At 47.3% G+C, this 18,139-nt stretch overlaps 1 protein-coding gene across 1 annotated transcript in view; it reads left to right on the top strand.

Moving 5' to 3' along the window:
- The window catches only part of LOC144274171 (C-type lectin domain family 2 member E-like), a 33,516-nt gene extending 15,614 nt beyond the window's left edge, over positions 1 to 17,902 (top strand). The window contains exons 2-5 of the mRNA XM_077832806.1: positions 11,939 to 12,097; positions 15,557 to 15,681; positions 16,722 to 16,825; positions 17,752 to 17,902. Coding sequence (XP_077688932.1) covers positions 11,939 to 12,097; positions 15,557 to 15,681; positions 16,722 to 16,825; positions 17,752 to 17,902 — 539 coding nt within the window. The remainder of the gene's footprint in view (positions 1 to 11,938; positions 12,098 to 15,556; positions 15,682 to 16,721; positions 16,826 to 17,751) is intronic.
- Positions 17,903 to 18,139: the final 237 nt, after the last annotated feature.

The raw sequence follows: 18,139 nt of genomic DNA, 5'->3' as shown, positions 1-18,139 counted from the left end.
GGTGGAAAGACCCAGAAATTCAGTCTTAGAAGGCTGTGAGGCAGCATGTGTTCTACCGTGAAGAAAGAGTGAGACCCCTTGGGAATCTGGCACACTAAAGGGGTTCCTCCAAGAGACTGTTCAAAAGCAGGAGATACAATACTTATCCTGTGGATCCATGAGAGTCTTATACTGTGATTGAGAGTACTTTGGGGCAGGGACTGTCTTTTTTGTTCTGTTGTACAGCACCTAGCCCCATGGGGTCCTGGTTCGTGACCAGGACACCTAAGCACTATGATAACAATATCATTTTCCTGCATCTTAAAGTTCTGAGAGGTCTAGTCGACTTAACGCATTGATTATTACCTTTCTACTTGTGTCCACGGCAGCATCTAAGCTTCCTCTGTGGTTTCTCTGTGCAGACCGTTATGGAGGCGTCATCACTTCCACTGTGCAGCCCTGTGCCCTATCTTGGACAATCTCACTACACGTCCTGCTAGTGCTTCTAGTCACTTGCCAGAAGATAAAACCCAAAACTAGAAGATGCAAGATGAAGCAGGTTACGTGGTTAAATCTCAAGCCCAAGATGAGACCCTAGATACCCATTCCAAGGTAGAATGATACTACTTCGTACTTCTGATTTTTTGAAGCACTGAATATTGATAAATATTTTAATACTCAGTACATATATCCCATCTGAGGAATATAAAGCATTTTATAAAAACGAATTAATCCTCAAGGTCCCTATGAGGTGGGCAGGTATCTCTCCATTTTATAGATGTAGAAACTGACAACCTGACAGCAGATTCCCTCCTTCTCTCCCACTCTTCCCACTACTGCCGGCCTGCAGTCTGGCTGTCTGCCAGTTATTCCCATATGATTCCCATGGGTGCTGCCAGATAGCTCACATTGGGTATATAACAGATCAGTGAGGGTTTCTGGCAGCAGGGAGTGAGTGACTGAGAACTGGGAGGGTTCTGGCAGTGTGAAGGCAGGTCATGTGGGGAGCATATGCCAGGGATAAGAGATGGTTTTGGACTGCATGGAAGCGGGGCAGGGCAAGAGTTACTAGGCAAGTATCTCAGGCTACTAGGCAAGTATCTCAGGCTACTGGTACCTTCCAACTGCTGTAAAACTTCTCTATTAACAAGCTTCCTCCCAAGTGAGCTCCTGAACACCACAGAACACAGTTAGCTATCCAGGGATGGGCCACCTCTAAACTAGCTCATTTCTAATGGCTAATAGGTCACCATCTCTCTGCCCTGTCAATCCCGTTTGGGTCACTACATAAATACAAAAAGAAGAGGAGTGGCACCTTAAAGACTAACCAATTTATTTGAGCATAAGCTTTCGTGAGCTACAGCTCACTTCATCTTCGATACTTAAATACATGGAGCAGTGACTGGAGCAGCAGCAACGACATCTAGTGTCCAGACAGGATAAGCATGGGTGGCTATAGATTTAGTATTGAATTACTTTTTCTATTTCTTTATCATCACAGGTGTGAATAATAGCATAGAATACATACACCAGTATGGAAATGTATTTCTATATATTTTGTCCTTATGGATCTCAGAACACTCTACAATTTCCATAAATAGAAAATCTCTGTACCCATGGTTGCTCCCACACCTATTCTTCATATGCAGCCTTTCTACAGCAAAACAATAATAATGAAACATCTTGTTTAGAATTTTATAGCTTTGTGGGGGTTTTAAAGCCAGAAGGGACCACTTTGATCATCTAATCTGATTTCCTACATAACACAGGCTATGGAACTTCACCTATTAATTCTTGCATCCAGTCCAAGTTAATTTGTGTGACTGCTCCTCATGTTACTGTAAGGCAAGTGATTGTTGTTACTCAGTAAACCAAGAACAATTAGTGACACCCCCACACTCACTTTTCCTTTAGAGGGATCTGGGTGCAAACTCTGCCAATAGGACTGGTTTCCATATAGGAATAAGTGCTACCAGCTTTCTGAAGAGAGTAAGACTTGCAGTCAGAGCTAGGATGACTGTTCAGCAAAGAATTCACAAATTCTAGTGACCCAGAATTAGGAAGAAATGGTAAACTAGAGGGTCACACATTTGGCTTCTGTAGTCTAAGCTCACTGCACAAACCAGGGGCTCCTTCCATCCCTCCATTCCCCCCACAACCTCCCTGTGTGCCCCTTCCCATCTCCTCTATTTCAGGGACTGCAACCACCCCACAATCCCTCATGCTAGGAGCCCTGTATGTCCCCCCACTCCCTCCTTCCCCCATGCCACAGATTCTGTGTCTCCCATACCCCCATCCCCATACCATAGAGCCCATGCCATGGCGGGAGAATGGGGGACACTGTGCCCCCCATTATCTTGTTCCCATACTGCCATTTCCCCCCTCTTCCCATAGCAGGGTCCCCCATTCTCCCCCACACTAGAAGTTCATACACAAACCACCATAACAACCTCATTAACTCATAAGTAAAATACCAGCACAAGCATAGTGGAAGGTGCAGTGTAGATGGGCCCTGTCAAGGTTCCTTCCCCACCCTGATCTCTAGGGTACAGATGTGGGAACCTGCATGAAAGACCCCCTAAGCTTATTCTTACCAGCTAAGGTTAAAACTTCCCCAAGGTACAAACTATTTTACCTTTTGTCTTTGGACCTTATTGCTGCCACCACCAAACGTCTAACAAAATATAACCGGGAAAGAGCCCACTTGGAAACGTCTTTCCCCACAAAATCCGCCCAAGCCCTACACCCCCTTTCCTGGGGAAGGCTTGATAAAAATCCTCACCAATTTACATAGGTGAACACAGACCCAAACCCTTGGATCTTAAGAACAATGAAAAAGCAATCAGGTTCTTAAAAGAGAAATTTAATTAAAGTAAAAGAATCACTTCTGTAAAATCAGGATGGTAAATACCTTACAGGGTAATCAGATTCAAAACATAGAGAATCCCTCTAGGCAAAACCTTAAGTTACAAAAAGACACAAACAGGAATATACATTCCATTCAGCACAACTTCTTTTATCAGCCATTTAAACAAAACAGGATCTAACGCATATCTAACTAGATTGCTTACTAACTCTTTGCAGGAGTTCTAACCTGCATTCCTGCCCTGGTCCCGGCAAAAGCATCACACAGACAGAGCAAACCCTTTGTTTCCCCCATCCTCCAGCTTTGAAAGTATCTTGTCTCCTCATTGGTCATTTTGGTCAAGTGCCAGCAAGGTTATCTTAGCTTCTTAACCCTTTACAGGTGAAAGGGTTTTTCCTCTGGCTAGGAGAGATTTAAAGGTGTTTACCCTTCCCTTTATATTTATGACAGGCCCTGACTGACCAGCTGCCACCCTCTTCCTGGCCCTTCCCTCACGCTTTCTGATGTCCCTGACTGGGCCCCAGCGGTGACCTACATGGCTGCATACAGTCACTTCCCCCTGCTTTCTCAAGGACTCCGCACTGCACACCTGGCTCACCAGTCCAAACACCATTCCAGATCCCAGCCCCGATCTGACCTCATAGCCAAAAGCCAGTTCCCGTCTGCCCTCCCCACTCACCGTTCAGAGAGCTGCTCTTTAGCTGCCTTTCTTGGCTGGGCCATTCACATACTGCAGGAGGCAGAGAAGTCACCTAATGATGCAGAGCTGGTAGAGGGGAAGGGAGGGAGGGTCACCACAGCCTGAAGGGCAGGCATCCTAGGTCCGAGGGAGATAACTGGGATTTATGTGCTGGGCTGAGAGGTGGAGGGAACACCTCACAGTGAGTGGAAGGGGCTGAACTAAGATGCCGGTCTGTCTGCCCAGCCCTCAGCTCTGCCACAAACTATCTGACCCTGCAATACCCTTGAGTAACTGCCAGTCTGATCCGCCCCTCCCCACTAACTACTCCAGGTGTGACACAAACTTCCCTACCACTCCCAGTTTGTCCTCTCAATTAACTGCCACGGTCTGCCATAAACATCCCATTCAGCTCCCCCAGGCTCCTGTGATGTCCTGGACAAACTTGCAGTCTGTCTTCCCCACACATATCATAGAGAGTTCAAGGCCAGAATGCACTGCCAGATCATCCAGTCTGACCTCCTGTATATCACAGGTCACGAACACCACCCAGCACCTGCACACAACACACAACAACTGAAAGTATTGCAAAGACCAAAGTGTTACAGCCCTCAAGAGACTAGAATATTATGTGCCACAGACAGAGAACAGGAGGGATCCAGGTGCACCAGTGCCCGAGTCCCCCGCACCGGCAGGGAAATAATTAAGTGAGACGCTCCCAGATAATCCTGACAAGTAACCCACACCCCATGCTGTAGAAGAAGGCAACCCCCCCTGGCAAGTCCCTATCAGTCTCACATGGGGGAAAATTCCTTTCTGACCCCATATATAGCAATCAGTTAGACCCTAAGCATGTGAATTGCCAGAGGTTCCCATGTGATAACTAATCGATTGGTGTCCTGCCTGCCCTTGCTACTTACTGGCTGTCCCAGCTCTGAACCTGCCATCCCTAACCCTCCATCCCCACCCCCACCCCCACCCCAAAAATTGTTTCCCATTCACTATCTGACTTTGGCTTTTCCAGAACATACCCCAGCAATGTCACCACTGACTGTTCCCCGCACCCCCACATATATTAATTGCCCTGGTTCTTCCAGAGCCTCAGACCCCATCCACCTCTTTATCCTGAGTAACTGTTTTGCCTCTGTACCCCCTCAGACAGACCCCCCAGCTCTACCAAAACCTCCACAATAACCAGCCCCATGTCTCTCTGGCAGGCAGTCTGGTCCCCACATCACTAGCTGACCTAGTATGAACATTAGTAATTATTTGTGTCACTGCAGCACCTAGGGCCCCTAGGCATGGACCAGGACCGCACTGTGCCAGGCTCTGTATGAACAAACCTTCCTCCCAGACCCCAACTCATCCCTGCTGAAAACATGCCTGCCCCTCACTGCCAGACCCTGGTTCTTCCACAACCTTCCCGCATCTCCCTGGGACATCTGTTGGTCCCTAAAACTACCTGCCGCAGACCTGCCAGAACCCCAACTTCACATCCTTATATTACTGCCAGTCTGCCCCCATCTCCTCAGATAAACCCTGGGGCTTCCAGAACCTTCCACCACTCCCAAGTCCGTGACTAAATACCTGTCTGTCTATCCACCTCAAACCCACACCAACCGCTCTGGGTCTTCCAGAACCTTCCACAGCCCCTCACCCTAGTCACTGTCTTTCCCCACCAGCCAGCCTGTCCCCCTACCACAGACAGACCCTGCTGTGCTGGAACCTTCCACCATGACCCATTTTGTGTCTCCCATTAGCTAAGGGTCTGTTCCTCCATCGTTAACTGACCCAGTGTTGCCAAAACCTTCCACACATCCCCCCAGCACACCCCTGCTGAGAACATGCCCGTCCCCCACTAACAGACCCCGGCTCTGCCACAACCTTCCCCCTTCACATCTCTGACTGACTGCCGCTGTCTCGCCCAGCCCCATAGAAAGTGGCTCTTCCTGCAGCTCTCTTCACCCCAGCCACTGGGACACCCAACCGCCAGTCTGTCCCTCCCCCCCCCCCCCCACGACCCCCCACAGACAGACCCCAGCTCTTCCAGACTCTCCCCCCACCTGTGACCCTGACTAAATACCACTCTGTCCCGCAGCCCACATACACACTAACTGCCCTGGCTCTTCCAGAACCTTTTACAATAAATACCCCACGTCCCTGAGTAACTGCCAGTCTGTCCCCTCACAGACAGAGCCCTGCTCTTTTCGACCCTCCTCCCACACCCCTGATTAACTGCCAGTCTGTCCCCCACAGACAGAGCCCCGCTCTTCCAGACCCTCCCCCACATCCCTAACTGCCAGTCTGTCCCCTCACAGACAGAGCCCTGCTCTTTTCGACCCTCCTCCCACATCCCTGACTAACTGCCAGTCTGTCCCCCACAGACACAGCCCCACTCTTCCAGACCCTCCCCCACATCCCTAACTGCCAGTCTGTCCCCCCACAGACAGAGCCCCGCTCTTCCAGACCCTTCCCCCACACCCCTGCCTAGCTGCCAGTCTGTCCCCCACAGACAGAGCCCCGCTCTTCCAGACCCTCCCCCCACATCCCTAACTGCCAGTCTGTCCCCCCACAGACAGAGCCCCGCTCTTCCAGACCCTCCCCCCACGTCCCTGACTAACTGCCAGCCTGTCCCCCCCACAGACAGAGCCCCGCTCTTCCAGACCGACTTCCTTCATGTTACTATTTTTTTATGCTACAAAGCTTTCCTGAGTATCATGAGCAAGAAGGGAAATGGCGACTCTTCCACAGTTCACATCTCAGCAGAACCCGAATGAAATTTCATGGGCCAAAGAAAAGGCACTTCTCCAGCCCAAGAGCTCCCCTGCCATATTTCAAAGACCTGCTGCAAACAATGGAAGTGCAAGAGCTTCTCAAAAAAGTCACAAGAACATTTTACAGTGGAAAGTGTTATGGATCCTGACCACAGGGGGTCACTACCAGCTCCCCATATACGTAGTTTGTTAAATCTTTTGGGATGAAAAGTGCTGTAGAAATTCAGTATTTATTGCACTTATTGAAGTGGTTTGTGTCCTCCACTTAGGGTTACCCTAACTGGCCACTAGATGTCACTGCAATGCAGAAAGCACCAGGAGTACTTCTGGCACCTTAGAGACTAACAAATTTATTTGAGCATAAGCGTTCGTGGACTAAAGCCCACTTCATCAGATGCATGGAGTGGAAAATACAGTAGGAAGATATATACAGAGAACATGAAAAAATGGGGTTTGCCAAGCCAGCTGTAATGAGACCAATCGATTAAGGTCGGCTATTATCAGCAGGAGAAAAAAACTTTTGTACTGATAATTAGAATGGCCCATTTCAAACAGTTGACAAGAAGGTGTGAGTAACAGTAGGGGGAAAATTAGCATGGGGAAATAGTTTTTACTTAGTGTTATGACTCATCCACTCCCAGTCTTTATTCAAGCCTAATTTAAAGGTGTCCAGTTTGCAGATTAATTCCAGTTCTGCTGTTTCTCGTTGGAGTCTGTTTTTGAAGTTTTTTTGTTGAATAATTGCGACCAGCTAAAACCTCCCAGCGCATCATCAAGGATCTACAACCTATCCTGAAGGATGATCCCTCACTCTCACAGATCTTGGGAGACAGGCCAGTCCTCACTTACAGACAGCCCCACAACCTGAAGCAAATACTCACCAGCAACCACACACCACACAACAAAAACACTAACCCAGGAACCTATCCTTGCAACAAAGCCCATTGCCAACTCTGTCCACATATCTATTCAAGGGACACCATCATAGGACCTAATCACATCAGCCACACTATCAGAGGCTAATTCACCTGCACATCTACCAATGTGATATATGCCATCATGTGCCAGCAATGCCCCTCTGCCATGTACATTGGCCATATTCTTTTTATTATGCAAAAGAATAAATGGACACAAATCAGACGTCAAGAATTATAACATTCAAAAACCAGTTGGAGAACACTTCAGCCTCCCTGGACACTCAATTACAGACCTAAAAGTCGCAATTATTCAACAAAAAAACTTTAAAAACAGACTGGCAAGTGCCAGGAAAAAGATTTTGCAGGATCAAGGCCCTAGAAAACATCCAGAAAAGTAATAATAGTCAATAAGCAGAGATGGTTGGGGGAAAGCCTCGAGGGAACATTTAAAAATCATTGTGGTGCTTTTGTTTTCTAAACAGACTGATTTTTTAAAACCATCCTTGGATTTTTTTTATTTTTGTGTGTGTGCTATATAGCTTTGAAATACATGGTTTTCAAAAGTGGTATTTGTGACGGAGGGGAATATGTTGGTATCGAATTGTGAACATTGTTTTGTTTGGTGAAGTCCATTTTTGTTTGGTCTCTTCCACTTCGGGTGCTAGATGCCAATTTGCATCCTGTGTTGAAAAACTCAGGTCAGTCTTTTCTAGACCCTGTCCTGCTCTTGCTGGGTGTGGGACGCCAGCGAGAGACACATTAGAGGCCACCAGCGCTGAATGCTTTTTCCCTACCCCTACTGGAACACTGCGTTTCCTACCATTGATTTTGAAGGACTCTCTATAGAGAAGCCAAAGGGAGGAAGAACATGTGGCCGGACCAAGGGACCAGAGCACTGCCACGTGCCAGAAGACCAGGCTAAGGAGAGAGAAGACAGGAAGGGCTGCCTAGCCTAAGGCTGCTGCCCAAACCCAGGCTTCACAGGATGCTAGATCAGACTAAGAGGTTGCAATCAGAATTTTGTTGTGACTCTCTAGTGCTTTCAAGAGTAAAAGTATCTATGGTTTGCTAAGCCGCGGTTCCTTGTTTTCCCAGGTGGACTCTGAGGGCACGTGTCTAAGCCACTTGGGACCCATGAGGGCTGGAGCACTAGTACAGGGGTTGCAGAGGTGATGTATGGGGGGGCAGAGAAGGTGAGGAGGCCTTGTCCTTCTCTCCCTGTGCCTCCCCCTGGGTTGGCATGTTCGTCCGCTCTTCCTGGCAGCCCAGCAGGGAGCAGGACGAAGCCAAGACAGCAGCAGCCCGCTCCCTGCCTGGCCTCAGCTGCTGGGGACAGGGGCCAAGGGAACCGGAAACATGCCGGGGGGAGAGGGGGCTCCTGCTAGCTCAGCCCCTATCCCTGGCAGTGGACCTGCTGCCAGGGACAGGGACCAAGTAAGTTGGAGCCCCCCATCCCTTCAGCATGCTCAGCCCTCTTAGGTAACATGGGGCTCGGAGAGCACGGTGGCCCCAGGCTGGACGCAGGGCAGGGGGTTCACTGGGCAGAGGAGACACGTGGGGTGGTCACATGTCCTCCCCTTTAAATTGTGCCCCCCAGCCTCCCCCCAGCATGGGGAGGCAAGAGTCCTCTATTGCTGGACTACAGGGTCCCACAGCCCAGAAGGGTGTCAGACACTGGGTGTCTGCCCTGGGAGTGTGCTTGAGATCCATCACTAGAAACACTAACAAATCAAAATGAGCTTTTGTAGAAACTCAGCCAAACCCAAAGAAAACGACCAAATTTAAAAAAGAAGAAAATAATTGGCATAAATGACAGGAAGGGGGGAAAAAAAGTGAGCAAGAGAGGAATGAGTCTAGAACACAGAAGATACAAGAGGTAAGACAACAGCTGAAGATGGCGATGACCCTACACAAAGACCGAGGACGGCGCTAACACAGCATGAAAGGCAAAGACCAAAAACGAGAATCAGAAATGGAAAAGGGGGGAAAAAATAAACAGACTAATTTTTGCATTTACAGTTTAAGTAAAAAACTGTTTGAAACACAAAGAGTTTCAAAAAAATCCTTTTGGGTTTTGCAAAAAACCTTTGGGTTTAGGAAAAGCGCGCACTTCATTTTATTTATTTTAAAGATGGTTTTGTTTGAAAAAAAAATCCATCTGCTCTGTATATTACCTTTTTTCTCCATTTAGAGCTCATGAGAGCCACTGTTGATACTTCATACGCTATTGAACGTTACAGATTCTCCTCTGAATCTCCATTGGTATAAAATCTTTTGGGGGATGCTCTCGGCAGGAAGTGTGGCCCTCAAGCTGGGTGTGGGCATTCTGATTCTCTCAGGTAAGCAATACAAGCAGATCTGTTTCTTTTCAAATCTATGCACTAACTATGAAATTCTTTGAGGTGCAACACAGAACTCAGCCTAGGATTCTGGACTGCTCCAGTGTCATTCAGAGAGCCCGGGGCCTAGTTATGTTATGGCAGTGAGTCAATGGGAAGCAGCGCTGAACTAGTAGCTCCACATTGGTCCCACCCACACCATGTCCCCCCTGCCCCAGCCCTGCTCCTCAGCATGTCTCCTCCATGCCAGTGCTTGCAAGAGGGTCCTTAGAAGACAGCTCACAGTTGTCTTCTGCAGTGACTGCACCTAGGGAATTCTCCCATGGTCAGATGAAGGGCTTTCAGAGCCCCTTTGAACTGCGGTGGTCCTTTTACCCATCGTGAAATGTCCCTCTAAGAAGATGCACTCACCATCTCTGCTGGCTAACTCACATCACCCAGTTATGGTGGCTTTGATGTTAAAGGGAGTTTGCTGAGTAGTTTGCTCTAGAATGTGTTTGTGACCTTACAATATTGCTGCTCTGCTAGAGTGGAATCTGCCCCTGGGCAGGGGGCCAGCACGAGGTCTATGTGCCACTTAAGCCCTCACTGCATGTCCCACAGAAAGTCAATGAAGGCTTTTGAAAATGATACTCCCCTGCCCCAAGTGTGTATAGCCAAACAGGCTTTTTAGCTTTCTCTACTTTCTTCTAGCTGGGCTCCATATGATAAGACCATAAAGAAAATTGGTGGGAAGTAAACGAAGTGGAGCCATGTTGATTTGTAATTTGCAAGATTATGTTTAAAGACACTTTTTTTTGGCATTTGAAAATAGACAAAAACAGCAGGGAACGTGTTGAAGGTGATCTGTAACAAGGAGGCGCATCTTTGTAATGTATGCAATGTTGTAGCTGTATTTGTCCCACAATACTAACAAGACCAGGTGGGTGAGGTGATATCTTTTATTGGACCAGCTTCTGTTGGTGAGAGTGTGGAAGAAAACAAGTCCTCACTCTGTGTTGTCAGCAACAAGTCAGAGACACTTTATTCGAGCAATTGCAAGGGAAGAACACAGCTGACAGAGAGCATCTCTGCCTCAGTTTCTTCAAAATACAAGCAATATCACACAAGCATTTATACTCTTTTGTGACATGCATTAATTAAAAACATCTACATTTTTTTTATATTATGTCTTGTCTAAACCAGCATTTTCTCACTTTCACTTCTCAAAACGTCGTTATCTCAAGGCTAGATCACACTGACTCTGTGCTGCTGTTTTCCTACTTGCTTCTGACGTGAGCCCTGCTTCTACAGGTCTCGCAATATTAGGCTAAGACTTAGCTCAACAGTTGCTCTGTCTCTGACACTTAAATGGCTGCACTTAAACCCTCTCTATCTTTCCCTGCTTCCACAAGAGAGACAAGCTTTCGAGTCACACAGAGTTCTTGTTCAGGTCTACGTGCTTCCCAAGATACACAAACAAGGGAACCCAGGCAGACCCATCATATCTGGCCACTGCTCTCTTCCCGAATAAATATTGGGACTCATAGAAACAATCCTCAAACCACTCACCACACAAAGGGCCATTTTCCTCCAGGACACAACCAACTTCCTCACAAACTCTGCAACATTAACAACCTCCCTCAGAACACCAGCCTCACCACCATGAGTGTCATTTCCCTATACACCAACATCCCTCACCATGACGACATAGCTGCCTGCCTCAAATATTTACAAGACAATTGCCCAGAGTCACAGTCCTTCATAGTAGGATGAAATTAATAGCCCTTTTTGCACACTTGCATTATAGCCACTCCCATGGTGGATTTCCCAACTCCAAATTGATTCCTGACTGATTGGTAATAATCTGGTGTGGCAAGTCTTCAACACACTGATCGCCACTTGCTTTTGTATTGTCAGCGCAGATCTCATGAAGAAGAAGAGCTCTGTGGAGCTCAGAAGCTTGTCTCTCTCCCCAACAGAAGTTGGTCCAATAAAAGATGTAGAATCATATAACCATAGGTTTAGAAGGGATTTCAAGAGTCTAACCCCCTGCCAAGAGGCAGGATTTATTGTGTCTAAACCATCCAAGACACATGGCTATCCAGCCTCCTTTTGAAAAGTTCCAGTGAAGGAGCTTCCACGACCTCCCTCGGCATTTGTTGCATTGTCCTACTGTTCTTACAGTTAGGTAGTTCTTCCTGAGGTTCACTCTAACTCTGCTATGCTGTAGTTTGAACCCACTGCCTCTTGTCCTGCCCTCTGTGGCAAGAGAGAACTTTTCTCCATCATTTTTATGGCAGCCATTCAAGTGTTTGAAGATAGCTATCATGTCCCCCCTTAATCTTCTCTTTTCCAAACTAAACATACCCAGTTCCTTCTGCCTTGTGGTTGCTGTTTTCCAGGTTTCCAGCCAGGATCTCAGCAGGAGCAGAGCAGAGTGGCCCCAACTGCTGCTGAGAACCACAGTGCTCCTGGAGGAAATGTGAATGGTGAGGAACGCAGTCGAGACCTGATGAGTTCTAGGAGTCCATGTGAAGCATGGCCGCAGAACAGCTCACCAGGTACCATCCGCTCCTTTGCGACTAGGAGTGGGGAAAGGCAATTGCAGTGACAGACTCTGATGTTTGTACCATTTGTCCCATCCTCTGCCACTAGAGAGGAAGGATGGTCCAGTGGTTTGGGCACTAGCCCTAGGAAATCTAGTTCATTCCCCTGCTCCACCACAAACTTCCTGTGTGACCTTGAACAAATCACTTAGCCTCAGTTCTCTATCTGTAACATGGGGACAATAGCACTGCCCTGCCTTAGAGTGGTGTTGTGAAGAGAAATACATTGAAGATGCAAAAAGAAAAGGAGTACTTGTGGCACCTTAGAGACTAACCATATTTATTTGAGCATAAGCTTTCGTGAGCTACAGCTCACTTCATCGGATGCATGCTGTAGCTCACAAAAGCTTATGCTCAAATAAATTGGTTAGTCTCTAAGGTGCCACAAGTACTCCTTTTCTTTTGCGAATACAGACTAACACGGCTGCTACTCTGAAACCTGACATTAAAGATGGAGAAGCACTTTGAGATCTACTGATGAAAAGCTCTGTAGAGCAGCTAGTTATTATTATTAGATAAAACCGTTCACAGCTGTGGTGAGGTGGAGCTGTGACACCTAGTGTACAGTCAGGGTAAATCTTAAAATCTACAGGCAGCAGAGGATAATGTTAATATAATAATAAAAATGCAGGCATGCTGAACTACCTGCAGCCTAGGCCATTGGCAGCGTGCATTGAGGATTGTTGACATTGTAAACTCTTGCTTTAAGAGCAGGGGATTTGCAGGCTAGGGAGTCAGTATCAGAGTGAGAGAGAAAACAGACAGCTTGCAGCCAGCCAGCTGAAAGCAAGGTGAGGTAAATTCTGCCTCACTGCCTTAGGGAGCAGCTTGCTTTGTCTCTTTCTGGTTTTGGGTGCTGGTGTGTTCTGAACGCTAAGGAATCAAGTTACGTTTTTATCTATCTCCTCTGTGTGTTTGCTGAGAACAATAGAGAAACTGGCAATGAGGATGGGATTATTAAAAAATAAAGGAGAGTGAGTAAAGATAATATAGTTGCATTTGGCAATGTGGGCAGTTTCCAATTTAATGAAAAAGAGATTTTGCAACATATTTTCAGAGACTCAAGCAGTATTTTTATGTAAATTGTACAGAAGAAACTGATAAACCGAATGCTGTTTTCCTACCATTTACTGGGTAAAACCACTTTTACAGTGCTTAAAGACTTTTGTTTTCCACAAGAACCTGGAAGCTGGAATATAAGGACATAACAGGCAACGCTGTTAGATGCCATAGTTCCTTACTGAGGAGTAACTGTATGGGGGGTAGGCACAATTGTCTTCTCACTAACTGGTTCCAAGGTTTTGGTCTTGCACAGGTGTAACTTAAAGCACTGGAAATTGTCCCATTGAAGGCAATTAAACTTGCTTTGTATGGTGCTACTCAGCATGGGTGAGGGTGAAAAAATCTCCAAAAGGCCATCATGGCTAAACAGGCAGAGTAAAAGAGGCAGCTAGAGGCAAAAAGGCGTCCTTTAAAAAATCCTACTGAGGAAAATAGAAAGGAGCATAAACTCTGGCAAGTCAAATGTAAAAGTATAATAAGTCAGGCCAAAAAGAATTTGAAGAGCGACTAGCAAAAGACACAAAAACTAACAGCAAAAATGTGTTTAAGTACATCAGAAGCAGGAAGCCTGCCAAACAATCCAGCCACAGGACAATCAAGACTAAAGGAGTATTCAAGGAAGACAAAGCAGTTGCAGAGCTGCTAAATGAATTCTTTCTTTCAGTCTTCACTGTAGAGGATATGAGGGAGATGTCCACTCCTGAGTCATTCTTCTTAGGTGTCAAATCTGAGGAACTGTCCTGGATTGAGATGTCAGTAGAGGAGTTTGTAGAACAAACAGATAAATTAAACAGTAATAAGTCACCAGGACCAGATGGTATTCCCCTAGGAGTTCTGAAAGAACTCAAATATGAAATTACAGACCCACTAACTATGGTACGTAGGCTGTTTGCACCAGATGATTGGCAGATAGCTAATGTGACAGAACTATCAGACACATAGATGAACACAGGATGTTGAAAAGAGTCAAACATGGCCTTTGTAAAGGGAAACCATGCCTTTCCAATCTGTGAGAATTCTTTGAGGGTGCAAGCATGCTGGCAAGGATGACACCATGTACTTGGACGTTAAGAAAATCTTTGACAGGGTCCCATACCAAAGTAAAGTAAGCAGTCATGGGATAAGAGGGAAGGTCCTCTCATGCATCAGTAGCTTGGTTAAAAGATAGGAAGTAAAGGGTAGAAATAAATGGTTGGTTTTCACAGTGGAGAGCGATAAATAGCAGGGTCCCACAAGGATGTGTACTGAGACTAGTGCTGTTTAACATATTCATAAATGACCTGGAAAAAGGAAAAAGGGATAAACAGTAAGATGGCAAAGTTTGCAGCTGATACAAAATTACTCAAGATAGTTAAGTCCAAAGCTGACTGCAACGAGTTACAAAGGGATCTCACAAAACTGGGTGGCTGGGCAACAAAATGGCAGATGAAATCAATGTTGAAAAGTGCAAAGTAATGCACATTGGAAAACACAATCCCAACTATACATATAAAATGATGGGTTCTGAATTAGCTGTTACCATTCAAGAAAGAGATCTTAAAGTCATCATGGCTAGTTCTCTGAAAACATCCACTCAACGTGCAGCAGTCGAAAAAGCTAATAGAATGTTAGGCACTAGGAATGTTAGGAAAGAGATTGATAATAAAGACAGAAAATATCACAGTGCTGCTATATAAATCTATTACAGACCCACACCTTGAATACCGCACGCAGTTCTGGTTGCCCCATTTCCAAAAAAGATATATTAGAATTGGAAGAGGTACAGAGAAGGGCAACGGAAATGATTAGGGGTATGGAACAGCTTCCGTATGAGGAGAGATTAAAAAGACTGGGACTTTTCATCTTTGAAAAGAGACGACAAAGGGGGGATATGATAGAGGTCCATAAAATAATGTACGGTATGGAGAAAGTGAATAAGAAAGTGTTATTTACCTCTTCACACAACACAGGAACTAGGGGTCACCTGATTAAATGAATAGGCAGCAGGTTTAAAACAAATGTAAGGAAATATTTCTTCACAGAACACATAGTCAACCTGTGGAACTCCTTGCCAGGGAATGTTGTGAAGGCCAAAACTATAACAGAGTTCAAAAAGAATTAGATAAGTTCCTGGAAGACTGGTCCATCACTGGCTATTAGCTAAGATGGTCAAAGATGCAACCCCATGCTCTGGGTGTCCCTAAGCCAGATGCTGGGACTGGATGGATCACTCAATAATTGCCCCTGTTCTGTTCACTCCTTCTGAAGCACCTGGCACCGGCCACTGTCCAAAGACAGGATATTGGGCTAGACGGACCTTCGGTTTGACCCAGCATGAACATTTTTATGTTGTTATAGTCTTATGTTCTAAAGGCTGGATCGGGTACCAAGGGAAATGCTATTATTTCTCAGAGACTGAAGGGAACTGGAACAACAGCCGGAGCCACTGCTCTGCACTCAACGCCTCCCTGGCTGGGATCGACAGCAACCAGGAAAAGGTGAGAGAGCGGCAGATGTTTTATCCCAACAGACTGGGCTTGGCAGGGCTGGAATCGGGCTGGGCTCAGCCCCAGGGTCCCACGAACTGTCCTGTTGCCTCTCATGCTGGGAAACCTGAGAGAGTTTCTAGTGGCCGAATCCCAACCCTGGCTAGAGCTGGGCTCACAGTCTGGGATCACTCACTCCCAGCCCCCCTCCTCTTTCTCAGAGCCCCAGGTGGGATGATCCCTCTCAGTAGGGCTGGGCCGGCCCAGTCAGCTCCTGTCCTGTGGGCTGCCTGTCAAACCTGCCTCTGCAACTCACCACAGCCACTGACTACATAGGGTGGCGGCTCCGTGTCCCTGCCGGGGGAAGCACTAAGGGTCTTGGGCTGTGCAGGGAGTAAGCTCGCCCTTCCTCAGAGCAGCCACCACCTGTCTGGCTGAAAGCGGGGTGCTATGTGCAATGCTGCTGGGAAGGAGCCTGGTAAGGAGGGCTGAGGTGCCAGCAAAGCCAAAGAGCTGCCCAGCCCCAGAGGGGAGAGGAGAAGGGTGGGGGCTAGGGATAAGACAAAGGGGCCATGTTAATACTGATTGTGGAGGGAGATGGAGGCTATCTATGCAGTCCTCCACACACACACCCCACACACACCTCCTGCACTTGTCTCCAGGCTCCCTATCGCAGGTCCCAGTCTGATGGGACTTCCATCAAACTGGGATTCTCAGCCAATGATTGGTTCACTGGCTGAGACCACTGTCAGAGGAGCAGAGCTACCAGCCCCCACTACCAAACCTAGAGCGGGGCCTGTGGAGGGGAGAACTGTTGCTGTTGCAGAGTCCTGTCTTCATGACCCACAGATGGATCATCAGACTGGGCCTTGTTCTCAGCCTCCCCCCAGTGTGGGCTGGGCTGGTGTCATCGGACCTGGGGCTCTCAGCTGGCAAACTATGGGTGGCTCATTGAAACCTGGACTTCTAAGTGGGGTCCACACAGAGCCAGAGGAGCAGGTGAGCATCACAGCCTGGGGCCTAAATATAACCTGGCTTGTCTTATTTTTCAGGATTTCCTGCTGTGCTATAAGGGCTTCCTCAACCATTGGATCAGCCTCCAGAGGAAGCCAGGCCAGGCCTGGAGATGGCCCAACGGCACCAAATTCGACAACCGGTGAGTCCCTTTCCCTCTAGTAACGTTCTCCATGTTAGATCACAGGTGTCTGCTGTGCTACCAGCAGACCAATAACTCCTCATCTACCCAAGTCCTTTGCTCTTATTTGTAATATGTATGTTTCACTGATTAAAATCAATATGCCACCTGCCTTTGAGGCCCCAGGGAAGTGTTGTTATTTATTATTTATCATCATAGTGCCCCTAGGCCAGGGCCCCATTGTGCCAGGCAATGTAGAAACGCAGAACAGAAAGATGGTCCCTGCCCCAAGGAGTTTGCAGTACAGCGCAGTTTTAGGCATGGAAAAGGCTGCTGCTCCACTGGGGGAGACATTAACCAGAACTCCCTTCTCTAGTGGGCTGTCCAGGTGGAAGTTAGACCCCTTTACTCTTTGTAAAATGCATAGTATGGAGATGAACAGGGTCACTTCTGCACTGTTGGGGTAACTTGAGGGTCTCTCCCTGGGAAGGTGCTAGAGAGAAATCTCATTTCACTGACGGTCTGTCCTGACAGCCCTGTGGGGTTTGAAACAGGCTTGTGGCACTCTGTGACAGTCCCCCAGCTGCCTGGGGAGCATCGTATCAAACTCTTCTCCACGGAGACCTGCTGCTCTCTGCCATGTGAGAGGCTTATAGATTCTCTCCCCTTTGAGCTGAATGGGCCTGGAGAGAAAGTTGGGTCTAGGTAAGAGTGTCAGGCAAAGCTGAGTAGTGAGCAAGTCGTGCCAAATATCTACCAGCATAAAGACTTCTCTGGAAGCCTCAGCTGTCATCTTTCAGCCCCACCACCTTTCCTTCTGCAACGGAGTCTGAGATGGGCTAATGTCTGCATGCAGCCACTCCCCTGACGGACCTGCCCTGTGTATGTGACCGATGGGAAATGCCCAGGCCCTTCCTGACTCCCATCCCCTGGTGTCTCTGTTGCAGGTTTCCAATAAGAGGAGGAGGCAAATGTGCTTTTCTGATGGATGAGAACTGGTTTGGCAGCTCAAGGTGTATGAAATGGAAACACCGGATCTGCAGCAAACCTGATGTCTATACGATGGGGAAAGGATGCATTGTGGAGTCAAAAGTTTGAGACTCGTGGGAACTGGACCTGGAGAAGTTTTATTAGGGGGCCCATCTACTACTATCTGAAGATGATGGAGGCTGGATCTCTATTACTTCAGGAACGTCCCCAGGACTTTGTCCATTCCTGGCTGTACACAGTCCAAACCAAGGGGCTCCCAGCCCTTGCGTTATGGACATGATTCCCCATAACGGCATGTTCCTGAGGGCTTAATGGTATTTTCCCTTTGGCTCAGTTTAATCCCAC

The sequence above is a fragment of the Eretmochelys imbricata genome, chromosome 14 (assembly GCF_965152235.1).
Source record: "Eretmochelys imbricata isolate rEreImb1 chromosome 14, rEreImb1.hap1, whole genome shotgun sequence".
Taxonomy (NCBI): domain Eukaryota; kingdom Metazoa; phylum Chordata; order Testudines; family Cheloniidae; genus Eretmochelys; species Eretmochelys imbricata.
This window is presented reverse-complemented; position numbering and strand designations above follow the sequence as displayed.